At 37.7% G+C, this 15,418-nt stretch overlaps 1 protein-coding gene across 1 annotated transcript; it reads left to right on the top strand.

The window, feature by feature from the left end:
• Positions 1-106: 106 nt before the first annotated feature.
• On the top strand, positions 107-15,131 carry lmx1al (LIM homeobox transcription factor 1, alpha-like). The gene is made up of 9 exons (XM_028043189.1): positions 107-342; positions 1,942-2,030; positions 2,543-2,732; positions 12,072-12,304; positions 12,601-12,764; positions 12,885-12,962; positions 13,052-13,172; positions 13,242-13,397; positions 13,538-15,131. Exons 1-9 carry the CDS (start codon positions 299-301, stop codon positions 13,693-13,695), a joined length of 1,233 nt encoding a protein of 410 aa, XP_027898990.1. The 5' UTR covers positions 107-298; the 3' UTR covers positions 13,696-15,131.
• Positions 15,132-15,418: the final 287 nt, after the last annotated feature.

Raw genomic sequence — 15,418 nt, 5'->3', positions numbered from 1 at the left:
CGATCCTCCCCAACCAAGTTATCAATAGGCTCGTATTATTGCTCATCTTCTCTCATCATCTTCCGCACCTTCTCCCTCCCACCGTCTGTGTCCATCTCCTCCCTCCGCTCCCTTTTTACTCCACAACCCAGAGCGACGCGGCTGTCGGAGAAATCGGGAGACACAATAGACCGTATTTGTGGGGCATCATGATGTTGGAATTTTTTTCCGTAAGCAAACAGTGAAGTAGCTCATGTGGACGATCCACATAGGCGCTTCTGTTGAGTCACACCCGATCTGGAGGTTTCGCTGGATTTAAATGTTGCCAACCGAGATTTCAGGAGGAGTGTGTTTCACCTCAAGGTAAGACTCCGAGATCCAGGAACAGGTTGTCGGAGAAAGCAGCATGGTGAGATGCAAAAGTTGCACTTGAGTCAATCTTTCTTTTTCTAAAGCAAAGCGCTCTGGGTGGGATGTTTTTGTTTTTTTTTTCACTGTAAATGTGCAGGATAAAATGATAATTTCGCTGATTTTTTATTTATTTATTAAAAAAATTTTTTGTAGAGTGAGAATGGATAAAGTGCTGAAATTGATACTATTTTTTCTTCTATCAGCTATTTCTCATATATTCCTCATCCTGGATTTTGTCCACATTTATGTTATGCGGTCAATCTACTGACCTACTTTTTTATGATTGAGGGGGAAAAACAAATGAATCAGTTGGATAGCTCAAATAAAATGATTATTATTATTATTATTATTACTTTCACTACTCAAACAATGCTTGACGGTAATGCTATGTGACGGTTTCATTTAAATTGCTAAATGGGCAGAATGAAACCTACGTTTTATTGACTGGTTGGAAATAATAAAACAAAACAGGATTTCAAGCTTTCACAACCTATTGAGTGGCAATCAATTCATCATTTTATTGAAGCCACACAACAAAAATCCCCAATCAGAATAAGTACATTTGCATAATTTCTTTGCATAGTCTGATTATTTTGTGAAAGAACGGCCCAAATATTTCTTTCATGTGTTTTAAAAGTAAATGTATTATAATAACCGTTATTGGAGTTTGAATTATTATAAGAAGGAATTTCAGACGGTCTGATATTCCAGACAAGACCTAGTATTTCAGTTAATCTTGTTTTTAGCTTTTGAAAAATTTGCTAAACTATTTTATGTCCTTTATGTTGTTCTGAATACGCTTTCTGAACAAATTAGATTGAAAAAAAAATCCAAGTTGCATTTTTTTTATATATATACACGTAGAGACTTTGCTTAGAATGGGGGGGGGTTTAACCAAAATATGTCTGGTACAATACGATTTAAAAAAACAATAAATTTAAGATTTTGGTTGCCATTAAAAGCCTATATGACGTTTAAACTGAATTTACGTTCAATGTTTAAAGGAATACGCATGTTTTTAGTAACATTTAAAATAGAAATGAAGGAGAAGGAGAAATAAAAATAATGTTTTTTGCATGTTCTTTTTTTTTATTTTTTCGTTTTTTAAATAAAACCTAAACACTGTTGCCTTCAAAATAAAATTAACATTTTAAAAGTGGCTTATACAATGTAGGCGTGTCAGGGCTGGATGAGGAATCTGAGGCTCATGCTGAACTACTGGGATGTTTGAATCGAAAGCTAACATTTGATGTCCAAGTTTGATTCGTTGACTTTTGCAAATATATATATATATATATATATATATCTTTATATATATTTATTTTTGTCGTTAAAATTTCCTGCATTTAAAGACGTGGACCTAGTCCAGTGTAATAGTTTTTGAAAATTCAATTAAATATTTATTAACTATACATCAGTGCCGCATGAAAGAAAAAAAACATGGACGGATGCTTAATTTTCCATCTTTGGCTCACGTGTTCTCGTGGTTTCCTTCGGTGTTTGAATGTCCTGCGATGATTTCTTCGATATTGTGTGATTTTGTGTCTTTAGCGATCACACTGAGGGAAGGAGAGAAGGAATGAAAACTGAAGAGAACCAGCAGTCCTGTTTGCAACAGCCTCCGTCCTCTACGCCTTTTGGTGAGTTCTGTGTTGCAACACTCAGAGGAACGGGGTTTTATGAGCAGCTTTTTAAAATAAAAAATATCTACAATGAAATATTTTTGAAAGCTTGACATATGACAATTTCTAAATATAGAAAAGAGTGAGCTAAATTCACCCCAGGGGTAAGTACATATAAGAACACTTTAAGATTTAATTTGAAATGACATGCTGGTTTTGAGATTTAAAAAAAAAAGTCGCAGGCGCAGTGTCAAAGGGATCTATGATGTTACTTATGTCACGCAATACCACATCATTTTAAATTTTAAGAAGTTAAAATTTGAATCACTTTAAATACGATTTGTATCAAAAGTCTGTGTAACCTTTTTGCTTTTCGAACATCAAAAGGGATATTCCCATTTTTTCCTTATCGGGAGAAAGAACAGTTGGCTTGCGCCAGATGATAGGCTTAAGATCTTTTTTTTTATTTATATATCAGAACTAGTTCTGGCCTTTTCGCTGTAACTGTGGCAGTGATATGCTCCCATCAGGTCCAGATTTCAGAGGAGGAGGAGAAGTGTGCGCGGGCTGCGAGTCTCCCATCGCCGACCGCTTCCTGTTGCGCGTGAACGAGCGGTCCTGGCACGAGACCTGCGTCAAGTGCGCCGTCTGTCTGAGCGCACTCACCGGGACCTGTTACTGCAGGGACCGTCTGCTGTACTGCAAGCATGACTATGAAAAGTAAGACGCATTTCTCAACAAATTAAGAAGAGAAAAATCAATTTCCTAACTAAGCGTTCTTTTTTAAATACTGTGTTCATTATTCTTTGGAAACGGTCCCCATGCAAATGTACAGTGTTTTTATTTTTTTATTTTTTTTATTTTATTGACTTCAGGTGTGTTTTGATTTACGTATCGCCTACCGTTTTCTCGTGTGATCTCTGACGTTGAGTGTCAAAACCCGGTGCAAATGAGACAATGTGCTCAGGTTAGCATTAAGGTAGGATTTGAGGTTAAGTCGAAGGGAGGGTTCATAGAGGCTGTGCATAATCAGTGGAAGTCGGTGCAAAGGGAGCAGGGATAGTTGCACTAGCTTAGGAAGAAGAAAGAACAACATAAAAATGTCACATTAACCTGTGCTGTAGGTTTGGTTAATTGCTGTCTCGGTTTTGTTTTGTCAGAAAAATGCTTCCAGTATGTTTTGCAACCAATAAGAAAAATTGCTTTTTGTTTACTGTTTTCAAAGCAAAACACATGATTAATGAGAAAACTCTACAAAAGGTCTGAACGTCTGCACTCTCACCATCTTTAGAAAATCCTGTAATTAAGCTGTCCCATAAGTCCCATAAGTCAATTATTCTAAACAAGTGCACCAAAGCCACAGGTCAAAACTACACATGCAATAATGGAATCATTCAAGCTGTTGGGAAATTTTACATTTCATCTAAATTAAAACTGAAACTGACACTATCAGAGTGTATGTGGGATACACATAGGTATTTAGATACATATAATAATTAAATGCATTCAAACCTTTGCCCAGTTTAAAGATCATAGCCTTTTGTGAAGAAAAAAATAGATTTTTTTTTATTTTATCAATGCTTCTATCAGTATCAATGCTTTTCACAATTATTAATTTATTTGCAACAGCAAATTAATTTTGTCTAAACCTTGTGTACGTAGGCAACAATTTGCCTATCCAAATCAAATTTCTGCTAAATGTATAAAATAAAAAATTCCTAAATTTACGCAACCTTATTTGCATCGACAACCTTTTTGAATGAAGTACAATGTTATACCAAAGTGTAAAATAGTTTTAAAATACAGCAGCTGGCGAAATGCACGGCATATAGTTGTTTGCTGATTCAGCTTTAGCAATACTTTCATGGTCATTTCCTTTAGTTTTTGTTGTATTTTTTTTTTGTTCAATGCTAGTCAGTGTGCGTCTGCAGAGGAAGCTCCTGCTTGGACAGCTTAAAGAAAAGCCTGGAGCTTGTTATCATTGTTTTGAAATGTGTTAGACGGCATCCAGCAGCATAGACTCTCCCACTGTACCTGGCATCTGGAGGAGAGAGGGTGAGAAAGAAGAAGATCAAAGCCCCATTGTGTGACGTTCATCTGTAAAAATGAGTGGGAAAGTACAGACAAAACTACATATGAGTCATGATTATCAGTGATGGAATGAAAAAGGCAATTTGATTTCCTTGTGTAATGAATATAATTTCAGATTCATATCAACAGTAAGTGCTTAATTCGTCACAGCGTTGTTTTAGTTGTCTGTGCATATGCTGTGTTGCCTTGTTGTGTGAGGTGGTGCCAGACTTGGCACACAGTAATGTCTGTGACCTTCAGCAGATCAGCAACAATGTCTCCTTGTTTTCCCTGCAGACTGTCCATCAGCGCCTTACACTACACACTCCCCCATCTAAAGCAGGTGTGTGTATTGCAACAGAGAAGGTTGTCCAGGAATTTGGATCATGCATAAGAACTTTAGAGGAATTCACACAATTATTAGCACAGGATTTTTTTATTTTTTTTTTCCCTTTAGGCTTTTTACGTGAGACTCAGTTTCAGTAGTGCTCCATCTGCTTCAGGAAAGATAATTTGCTCGATGTTGATACAGACTTATGAGTTATATTTGCATGTTTGGAATTACATAAATAATATTCAGATTATTTATCCTAATTTAACATTCTTATTAAGTCAGCATCTTACAAACTTTACAAGATTTTTATGCTCATATCTGGCTGGATTACGTCATTGAGCACAAACACATGCAAAAGCTCCGGCTCCTTCACAGTATACAGTCCCCCATGAAGGACATCCTCACGTACTCTTTTCCTCATAATCTATGAGGAAAACATTGTTTATTTTCTTTAGAACTCAACTTGCATGTGGAAGGATGAAAGTAGTAGACCAGATTTAGAATTACTAAGTCGGGATGAAAAAGTAAGCATGTCAGGAAACAACAATTCACATTAGAAAAGCAATCTTACATTGAAATATGAGCCCATCTCCCACACAATGCATCTCAGCGTAACTGCCTGAAGGCGAAACCTAATTCAGCATTTGCATATTTAATATTTTTGAAGGACTCCCTCTCTAATTATTCTAAGATAGTTGCTTTAAATGTGAATGTAAGGCTTCAGCACAACAGTGGAAATATTTAGATGAAATTAATAATCAGGTTTAACAGCTCGGGCACAGCACTGAAGTATGAAAATAGTTTCTATTCCATGTTGTATTCATAAACATTTTCCTACTTATTTTTGGTGTAGACAGTAAAAAAAATCCTTTCAAGCTGATCGGTTTGGAAAACTATAGTAAATAACATCGATAGATCAAATTAAGGCAGGATGATGGGAAACAACGTACTTTAACCTTAAGATGTAGCGATTTTGTCACAATAAGACTGCTGTCTGGCAATGCAGAACCTAGAAAACTCTTCTATAAAACCAAAAAAGCAGCTTCAACCAAGTGGGAGACTGGTGCAGATACTAACTAATGCCATGCAATGTGGGTTGGGAGTCACAGAGATGTTTAAATGTTTAATATTGTCTGCTATTTAAAATATATGTAATTATATACTGCACATAACTATACTATGAACAATCTAAACAGAGTTGTGCTGAGTGTGTTTTTTTTTGTGAACTCCTGAGTCTGAATCCAGGGATAGCAAATATATTTCATCTTCCGTTCTACACCTCCACCCTATCAGCCATCCCTCTCCCTGTCTCTTGATCCATTACCTCATTCATCACTGTCTCCTTTGTAATAATATTTCTGTATACCAAACCTCATTTCCTTCTTGTTGAGATTGATAGCAGTGATGACACCAAACAGTTTATCTCCCCATTTATCCCTTGTTTTCTCTTAATCGCCCCACCACCCGCACCACACTCGCTGCCTTGTGTCTCAGGGGGCGAAAGGGAAGAAATTGTGGTGAGACTGATTGGGTTCTGTGCTAATTATTGAAATCTCTGGCTGTCCGGATGATAAATCTGACTGTGTGTTGCTGTGAAACACTAACACAAAATTATGTAATATGTCAAACAGATCACAAAGGTTTATTTCTGTTGGCCTCCACAATAATTATTGAACAAAAATCAGATACTTTTAAATGATTTTTAAATGTGTTTAGAAACAAACATTTAGCTAAAAACACTTTTATTTGTTATTTCCAGCAGCACATAACTATAATCCATTTTAAAAAACTCAACTAGTTTTAATGTTGGCATTAAAAAACAAATATGTTTAAATACATGAATCATCCAATTATCCGAAACTAAATCTCTTATTAATCAATGTACTAAAAACTAGTGAGACAAATAGAACTGATTTTAACTGATTGTAATAAATAAAAAACAAAAAAAAGTTAATGTTGTTCTTATTGAATGTGATTCAATGGGTAAATAATGCTTTGACATGTCAGAACTGCAATGTTTGCAGATGTGGATAAATTTATTATTATTGCTAATAAAAATGGTTAAAATGCCTGAAAAAAGTTGGGATGGGTCTTTAAAAAATCTCATGCCAATATTTTGCAACAAAAGAAAAAAAAACTGAGCCTCAATATTTGGTAACTTCAGCAATTCCTTAAAATAAATGTTAAATGATATCACTTGTACTTTTCTTAAGCTGACCAGCTTAAAGTATCTTTCTCTTTCCTTGGGCTATAAATATGGCATGATATATGTAGACGTCCATTTCTGTCAGCCAATGGCCACACAGGCGGACAAGGATGCATATTTATCTTTCCATGCACTGTGATGCACTGGGAAGTAAAACCACGTTTGGAAAACAGTACAGACATCTTGAGGGTCACCAAGTCTCCATAACAAGTTTTAGACATTAGCTGCATGACAAGAACTTTTTGAAAGGCCTGTCGGGAAAGGACCCTTCTAGCTCATCAACACAAACAATAAACATGTATTGGAACTGTGAGCTTTGGTTAGATAAAACCCCAATTGAGCTTTTCAGCATCAATCATTGCAGGTGGGTTTGGTCTGACACAAATGGTAAATTTCTATGTATGGTGAACCCCCTATGATACCGTGGGCCTGTTTCTTCAAAGACACTGAAAACCTTGTTAATCTTGCATGGTTTTTTCCTGCCATTAAACCAAAAATGGGTTATTTGGCCAACACATATCCCCTCATAAACACAAAAAGGTTCAAAAAATAAACCTTCTTTCATCGTCATCTCAGTCCCTACATGTAAATCCAAAAGAAAACATGTAGATTAAGTAAAATAGAAGAAATCATAAGAGAAGAACCATGGTTTTATTTAATCTAGGAACTGTGTGGAATGAAGAATGGTTAAAGATCCCTTTCTCTAAATTTTGCAGACTTGTGAAATGTAAGGGAAGACAAAGTTCTGTCCTGTCAGCAAAGGGGGGTAATGCAAAGTTTCAGCCATACTTGTGCCACTTAAAATTTTGCTGAAGGAAAATATTTCTCCCTAATAAAATAAATGTGCTACAATTAAAAGGTGGTGTTTTTATTAAGAGAATAAAGAGAAAGCTATACTGCAAGGGTAAAAAAAAAAAAAAGTGTCTGCGCACACCATTACATATATTTTTTCAAAAAATCTGTTCACATATATATAAACTCATGTCAAGGGATTGAAATATTACATTCATAATTTTCATGCACCACAATGCTTTTTCCTGAGCAAAATGAGCAGTTCAAAAGATGATGGTTGGATGTTTGCCAAAAGAAAACAAAATGGGGATGAACGAGTTTGATGTCTCTTTGTTTTGTATTGGTGATGTGCTGTTGACTAATATCAGTTCTAATAAAAATGAGTAAAAGAACATATAGCAAAACTTAAAGTGATCAAGAACAGGTTCAAAATGGGACAAACAGAGAAAAGAGGAAATATCTGAGAGTTTTAGAGAGAAAGGGCATACTGATGGGCTGATTTTTATCTGGTATATTGTGTGTTAGTGTAGGTGGGCGTGCTCGTGTGTGTGTGTGTGTGTGTGTGTGTGTGTTTATGTCTGTGGGAGGGGTCGTAAGTTTGGTATTGCCACTGTTTTTGCATAATGTGAGATGAGACCCCATCATCTTTCCTCCCCCACAACAATTTTATAACAGACAGCTAATAAATGTTTCATGGCAGAACAAGCTGCTCGCTTCAGCTTTATTAAATCTGAGATAATAAAAGCAGAGAGGGAGACGGAAAAAAGAGTGAGAATAGGGGGTTGCATCAGAGAGAGGGAGAGATAGAGAGATTGGCATAGACTTTTCTCTAACCAGTCTGCTGTATCTTCTGTTTCTGAGGTAACGGACCCCACTGTCCCCCACCAGCCCCTCCCTGCTGCTTCCCGCTCCGCCAGAGTCAGACAGGAAATGAGAAACGGGCAGACAGGATATTGCGTTCTGGTGGCCTGGGGATTAACTGTTTTATCTAAACTAACACACACCCTATCACTCACGCTCACAAACACACATCTACATCCTGACACATAGCATTCATTCTTGATCAAAGACACACAAACCTACATAGAAACACATTTCATGCAAACCATGCATGTCACAGAGGCTTTTGGTGACTTTTTTAATATTTTGAAAATCAATTCTGCTCTCTAATACACTTGCAGTTTTACTATTGTGAACAATTTTTAATGAGACTATATAACTATATGTGAGGTTTTGGTTTTGGAAAGCAGTCATTAGCAAACTACTGATATTAAAGGTTGACGTGTTAAGCAAATGACAGCATCTGTCTCTGTTTTATTGTTGTATGTTTGCACTCATTCACCTTATCTGTGTTTACACCACAGTTATCTCTGTGTTTAAGTTTATGCTTGAGTGCATAAGGTGGTATCTATCTATCTATCTATCTATCTATCGATCTATCTATCTATCTATCTATCTATGGATAGATATATAGCTATATATATATACACATATATGTAGTATGTGTGTGTGTGTGGGCATGTGGGTGTGTGTGTGTGTGTGTGAATAGAGGGAGAGATAGCAGATATATCCACATATTTATTGACATAGAGATATATAGATATATCGCTATATCCATACGCACGCACACACACACACACACACACCCCACTCACGCACACACACCCACGCACAAAACCGTATGTGTGAGAGTGGTGGCTGGGTAGCAAGTATCGTGGGGAATGCTGGGAGATTTTAATAACACAGAAGCAGCGCAGGGAGATTTAATAAAAGGAGATGATGTGATTACTGAACCCTGGCTCTGAGCCATTTTGCTCCACAGAGCAATATCCGCCAAAAGTGTGCACCCATATGTGTATACACACACATACACCTGCGCGCATACACGCGCACATACCTAAGGAATAAAAACAAAATGCAACTTAAAAGTAAGATTGATGCATATGATTTGTTCTTTTTTCCTGTATCTCCTCAATCCTTTTGTTATACCTTAATTTTCAGGGAGTGCCAGTTATGTGTCACATGTTGCTGTCAATAAGTTTGCAGGAATCAAAATGTAGCACATCAGGACCTAAGTGTATCATATTCTGAGAGTAAATAACAGTCCAGGTGTTTGAAATGAATGACAACCTCTCTTTTCAAGACATTTAAGTACCACTGCACCCAAACCAAGAATAATTTAAATACAGTGTAACCAAACCAATAGCTGTATAAATATTAATCATGACAACACAGGGATGAACTAAACTGTAACAGCTCTAAGATGCATACATATTTATGAAATGAGTGTATTTCAGTCCAGACAGTGTTAAACTTGTCGGAGCTCACAGGCTAAACAATGCCACATGACACAGCTTAAGGGAGATGGCAGAGATTCTGGTTGTATGCCTTGGATCTAGAGAAATACAAAGAGGAAACACGTGATGATATCAGAACTCTACGAATGCAGCACGTCTCTGTCTTTCTGAATTTGATCTTTTAATCTTTGAGCTCTAACCTTCTAAATCTCAATCGTCTCAAAAATCCATTGCATTGCACATGAAATTCCCTTTTTTGAATCTTGAACAAAACAAAGTCTTGACTGACGTACACTTGTATTCCTTTCTGTATGCATTGACCTGCAGTAATGTACAAGCTGACATTGTGTTTTCCCACAAAATAGCTTACAGTTTAATAGGCATTATTAATCATTACTCCAGATTCTCAAACAGATGAATTATAAATGCTCAGAAAATTGTAACATGTTTGCATAAATATGGTGAAGCTAAATTTAGGCTGCCTCAAGTGCATGGTTGCCCTCTCTTGTGTTTATTGTGATTTTGGTAAGCTGCCCCCCAAACATGACCATGTGCGAATGATACTTCTATTAGAGGGATTAGACTGATCTACTTACAGACCCCCCTCTGTGGCAGTTACCCCAAGTTGCCTTCATGTGCCATGTTGAGTAAATTCCTATCGTGCTGTGTACACATTGATTAGGGAGTGTGGGAGTTAACCACACACATCATCCGTCTTATGTCAAGCAGCCCTGACAATTCTGTTCTGTTGAGCATTGTCCACAGTGAAAGAAACTATTTAAGATACTGAAGTGCCTATTCAGATGTAGAATGAGCCTGCGCAAAAACCACACTGATGGGTTATTCTTTGTAGAATATGCTTGTGATACCACTGACTACCACAGCATGTTTGCCAATTTACAGATGAATTGTCTGTCTGGAGTGCATTGCATCGTTTTAATGAGAAAGTAGGTTTAAAAACAGTAAAACATAAGACACACAATTAGGCTATTGGGTTGACAACAGGTAGCCTACTTTTGTTTTTGGTATCAAGTTTGAGACACTGTCATTTGGGGAATTTGGGGAGCACGTTTGGCAGATGGATTGAGAAAGATTAGCTGCAGCAGCTGCGTTTGGGACAGAATCACAGATTAGAAGCTCTAATGTGCAGACCTGGCTCTGTCTTTGCACTCCAGATTTGGGCAACAGCACCTTACTCTCACTCATTCTGGGAAGGTCATTACTCAGCCTTCATTTCTTCCTCACTTCATTCCCTCCCTTTTCATTCTCTCTCCTTTCCTAACAAGATCTGTGTTTTGTTGTGATGCTATTTCGGTATCCACGAGTCTTGACTGATTCTAGATCTCTTCTGCTCTTGAGTTCCTCATTCTTCAAAAGTGATACTGATGTTCTTGTGGATTAAAACTGTAACCTTGCTGGAGTTATTTTAAACCAATAGCACGATAATAGGTGTTGCATTTAAGTAAGTAAGTAAGGCAGTTGTTGCATGACCTAATGTTGGTTTGCATGCATGTGTATGTGTGGGCTAGTACCTGTGTTTGTGTGTGTGTTTTGTGTGCATAAGTGAGAGGAGAGAGATTAACCCCATGCTATCACCAATCCCTGGTTATGAGTTTACAGCGTCTGTCTGGCCATCTCACTGTTTAAACAACAATCTAATTAATCCTGTCTTTATTAGTTTCAGTGAACTGGGGAGGCAGGCTTGGAGGGCATGAGGGAAAACTGGGAATGCTGGCAGAAAAGGCTGAGGGAGGGGGAGGAAACCAAGTGCAAGAACAGGGATTTGGGAGGAATTTAAAGTCAGTCTTGGGCCCTGTGAATGTAAATAGGCACTGGAAGTAATTGTGAAGCATGAGAGCAATTGAAAGGTTATAACATCACAGAGGGGGAGAAATAGAGGAACAAAAGAAAAATAGAAAAATAAATGGATCCAACAAAGAGTATTTTAGGAGTAATTTACAGAGTAGCCTATGTATTTTTAAGATTATGGTTTGTATAAGGTTACCTGGAATGTAACAAGTTCTCAACATTTATGGCTTGTGCTCGAAAATGCAGTAGATTATCAACTAACTACTGCCACCTGCTGTCATTAGAGAGAAACCAAAGCGCAAAACTGTTGGGAACAATTGTTACTCATCTTAACAGATGTTCACTTTGTTGCTCAGTGAATTGAGTAATGTCTGTACAGACTTTAATTAAGAGGCTTCACTCATCTACATGTTAATTGTAGTCGAGGGTAAATGTATTAGAGATCCTTGTTTGTATCTTCAAATTTAATTGCCTTAACTGCCTTTCTGCTTTCAGACATAAACCAATCTGAACACATATGGGCATGTTTCTCTGCTTCTCTCTACTTTCAGGCTCTTTATAAGGAAGTGCAGCGCTTGCCTGCAGGTCATTGGACGCTCTGAGCTGATAATGCGTGTGCTGGGCCAGGTATACCACCTGGGCTGCTTCAGCTGCTGCGAGTGTGAACGCCGACTGCAGAGAGGTGATGAGTTTGTGTTGAAAGAAGGCCAGCTGCTCTGCCGCATGGACTATGAAAAGGAGAGGGAAATGCTTGCTGCTATTAGTCCTGCTCCAACTGAATCAGGTGCAGTGTTTGATGGAATACTGTTTAACTTGTGCCACATCGAATGGAAGTCACAAAAGAACGCATTTCTTTGGAATATTCTGATAACTCTTCTTTGTAAACACGTAGCATAATCATATTTTACCAAATAACCACGTAATATGATGAGGAAAATAAGATTTCAAGCTTGTGTCGGATCACTAATACAAGTAATTGTAAAGAGATCATCCAAATAGTGATACACCACAAAACTGCCTTGCTGAGCACATTGCACAGGGGTTTAAGTTTGAGCTTTGTCAACACTTTGTCTTATTCAGTGAAAAGTGAGGATGAAGATGGTGGGGGAGGATCTGGCAGTGGGAAAGGTGGTGATGAAGGCAAAGAGCACAAGCGTTCAAAACGACCACGCACCATCTTGACCACACAGCAGCGGCGAGCTTTCAAGGCCTCTTTTGAAGTATCGGCCAAGCCATGCCGAAAGGTAGGCGAATCAGCCTCTTATCAGTGAAAATACATGCCAAACAAACCTCGACTTTCCCTTCAGAGTTCATTGTTTTTTCCTCGGTTGTCTGATAATGCAATGAAAAACTCTAACCTGTAGGTGAGGGAAACACTGGCTGCAGAGACTGGCCTGACAGTGCGAGTTGTACAGGTGTGGTTTCAAAACCAGAGAGCTAAGGTCAGACTATCTTTCTTGAAGATATGTTCAATCACTTTATATGTTAACACCCTTATTAAATTCTTACAGTATCCTATTTTGCGCCCTAGATGAAAAAGATAGCTCGCAGACAGCAGCAACAGCAGCAGCAGCAGCAGGAACAAGAACAACTGGGAGGGACCAGGAGAGGGCCTAGCAGAGGGGGCCGTCAAAGCAATGATGACAGTGAGGGTAAGAGAAAGATTCAGAAGAAGGCAGACAGAAAAATGAAGTATTTAAAATGAACCTCTACCTTTCCAGATGGATCTAGTACCCATGGAATGGATAGCATTCTAGGATATCCGTCTTTGCCACGTCAGCAGTTACTTTCTCTGGACCCCAACATTTACAGTGGAGAGCCATTTCGACATGGTCTGACACCTCCTCAACTAAACAGTGAGCAGATCCACTCCTATGGTAAGACGCACTGATATAGCCTCAAGTTGGATTTACATTTTCATTCTTTAAAGTCATTTCTGACATCCTTCTTTTTTAGTATAACTGAAAAAGACAAATGTTGACCACATATATTTGGATTCTTTTTCTTTTTGCTGCAGACTCAGAGACGGTCTTCCATGACTTGGACAGCGATGGAAGCCTCAGTCACCTTGGTGACTGTCTCTTGGCAACAGGAGAAGCCGGTCTCCTGGCAGGACGAGTAGGAAACCCCATCGACCGTCTGTACTCCATGCAGAACTCGTACTTCACCTCCTGACGCTTAAAAACTCTCATCTTTACCCCACCTGTTCCACCTTTCACCCCTGAGAAGCAACCTGCCTATGGGACTATTTTCAATTAAACTGGCTACAGCCAATCATATTCCTGAGCTTTTATTGCTGGAAAACATCTTCACAAGTCAAGACGGTCATAACATCACTCTGCTGATTAGCATAATGTCCTCTCGTGCTTTCCTGAATAAGAATCATATGCTGGAACTACAGGCACTGTAAATTTCCATGATAATGGCCTTCTATTTTTTCCATCATATTTATGCCATACTCAGTGAGAATATTTCACTTCACTTTCAAACTGAAAGACAATAACCACACATCGATCATTACATATAAATAAGTTACAGAATTTTAATAAATCAAGTCAAGTTAAATGTATGTAGGAGTTGTGGTAGTTTTAAACATTTGGGGTTCTAAATGCTATTAGTACATTGGTGAACTTTCTTTGTTCTATCTGGATTAATTTTTATCGGTGTGTGTGGCTGGCTGCAACATATACAAGAGTATATGTATGGGACTACAGTTTTGCTCTCAGGTTAGTGTGTATGTTTGTGAGACCTGAGTGTAATCTCAGGAAATTGTGCTGGATAGAATGACACCTTTAAATCCCCTAATATTTCTAATTGTATGCTTTTTGACAAATGACAGCTAAAAAAGTGGACCAAAAATAAATTACTTTTGCATTTAGAAAATAGATGACCTTCCAGTGTCATTTGAAAAGCCTTAAGTGGAAACAGGGTTGTATAAGTGCTCATTACTTTACTTTACGCTTTTATATCATCAATAAAATTTTAGTGTAGTAAATTACAACCAAAAGGTCTACAATGCCCAAATCTTAGGTCTTCAAGTCCACAATGATGAATTCCAATTGTAAATGTGAATACAACTGTGTCACACATAATTGTTGCAATCAGTTTCTGTAATAATTTCCTTTGTCAAAAATATCCTAATAGATACTGTTGGGTAGACATTTTGTACCTTCTGTGATAATCAGCAAATATTTAAACTATAGCATGATATTTGTGTGCCACAAAGTAGATCTATAGAAATAGAATCCAATTTTATTTTGGATAGCAAGTGCTGCTGAAAGGATCAGAGCAGACTCATCCTGTGGCATCCTTTAGCACAAAAAAGAATTAGGGTGATACCCATCTCATTTAAATGTCAGTGATCTGACGAAGCCTGGGGTACTCTTAAGAAATTGTTTGATTCTAATAATACATGGCGTTTTTACTGTGATATTAATGTGAATGTAACTTATTTGTGTGGTACTAGATGACATTTTATCTATTTTGTTCAGTGACAGCAAGGTGATGTGCTTTGAATTTAATGTTCATGTATCTTCAACCCAATCTGCGGTTTTACCTTTACAGTAAAACTGCCTTATTTGTCCTTAATACAATAAATAATGAAAGACTTACCAATTGCTCATGTGACATGAACTAATAATTCACCTAAAAATAAAGCAATCTATTTCTCCTCCATGACTCACACCAAAACCTTTAATAATTGAACCAGAAAATGTCTGTTCTGCTTAATGGTCACAAGGTTCATAACTCAACTTCCTCCCTCTGTCTGTCTCAGTAGTCCTGCTGATTAGAGGTGAATAACCTCCTCTTTTTTCCCCTATCTTCCCAAACTCCCTATTGCTCAGTGACCGAATAGTCAGGTTTGTGTGGGAGCAATGCATTCCAGTTTAATATTTGA

Source organism: Xiphophorus couchianus, chromosome 16, assembly GCF_001444195.1.
Source record: "Xiphophorus couchianus chromosome 16, X_couchianus-1.0, whole genome shotgun sequence".
Lineage (NCBI taxonomy): Eukaryota > Metazoa > Chordata > Actinopteri > Cyprinodontiformes > Poeciliidae > Xiphophorus > Xiphophorus couchianus.
This window is presented reverse-complemented; position numbering and strand designations above follow the sequence as displayed.

What these genes read in the sequence shown, in the direction of transcription:
- lmx1al (XM_028043189.1), top strand. Translation starts at nt 299, where the DNA reads ATGTTGCCAACCGAGATTTCAGGAGGAGTGTGTTTCACCTCAAG. An exon ending in TGCAAGCATGACTATGAAAA is followed by an intron (nt 2,733 to 12,071) that starts GTAAGACGCATT and finishes CTCTACTTTCAG; the next exon opens with GCTCTTTATAAGGAAGTGCA. An exon ending in CGGCCAAGCCATGCCGAAAG is followed by an intron (nt 12,765 to 12,884) that starts GTAGGCGAATCA and finishes TCTAACCTGTAG; the next exon opens with GTGAGGGAAACACTGGCTGC.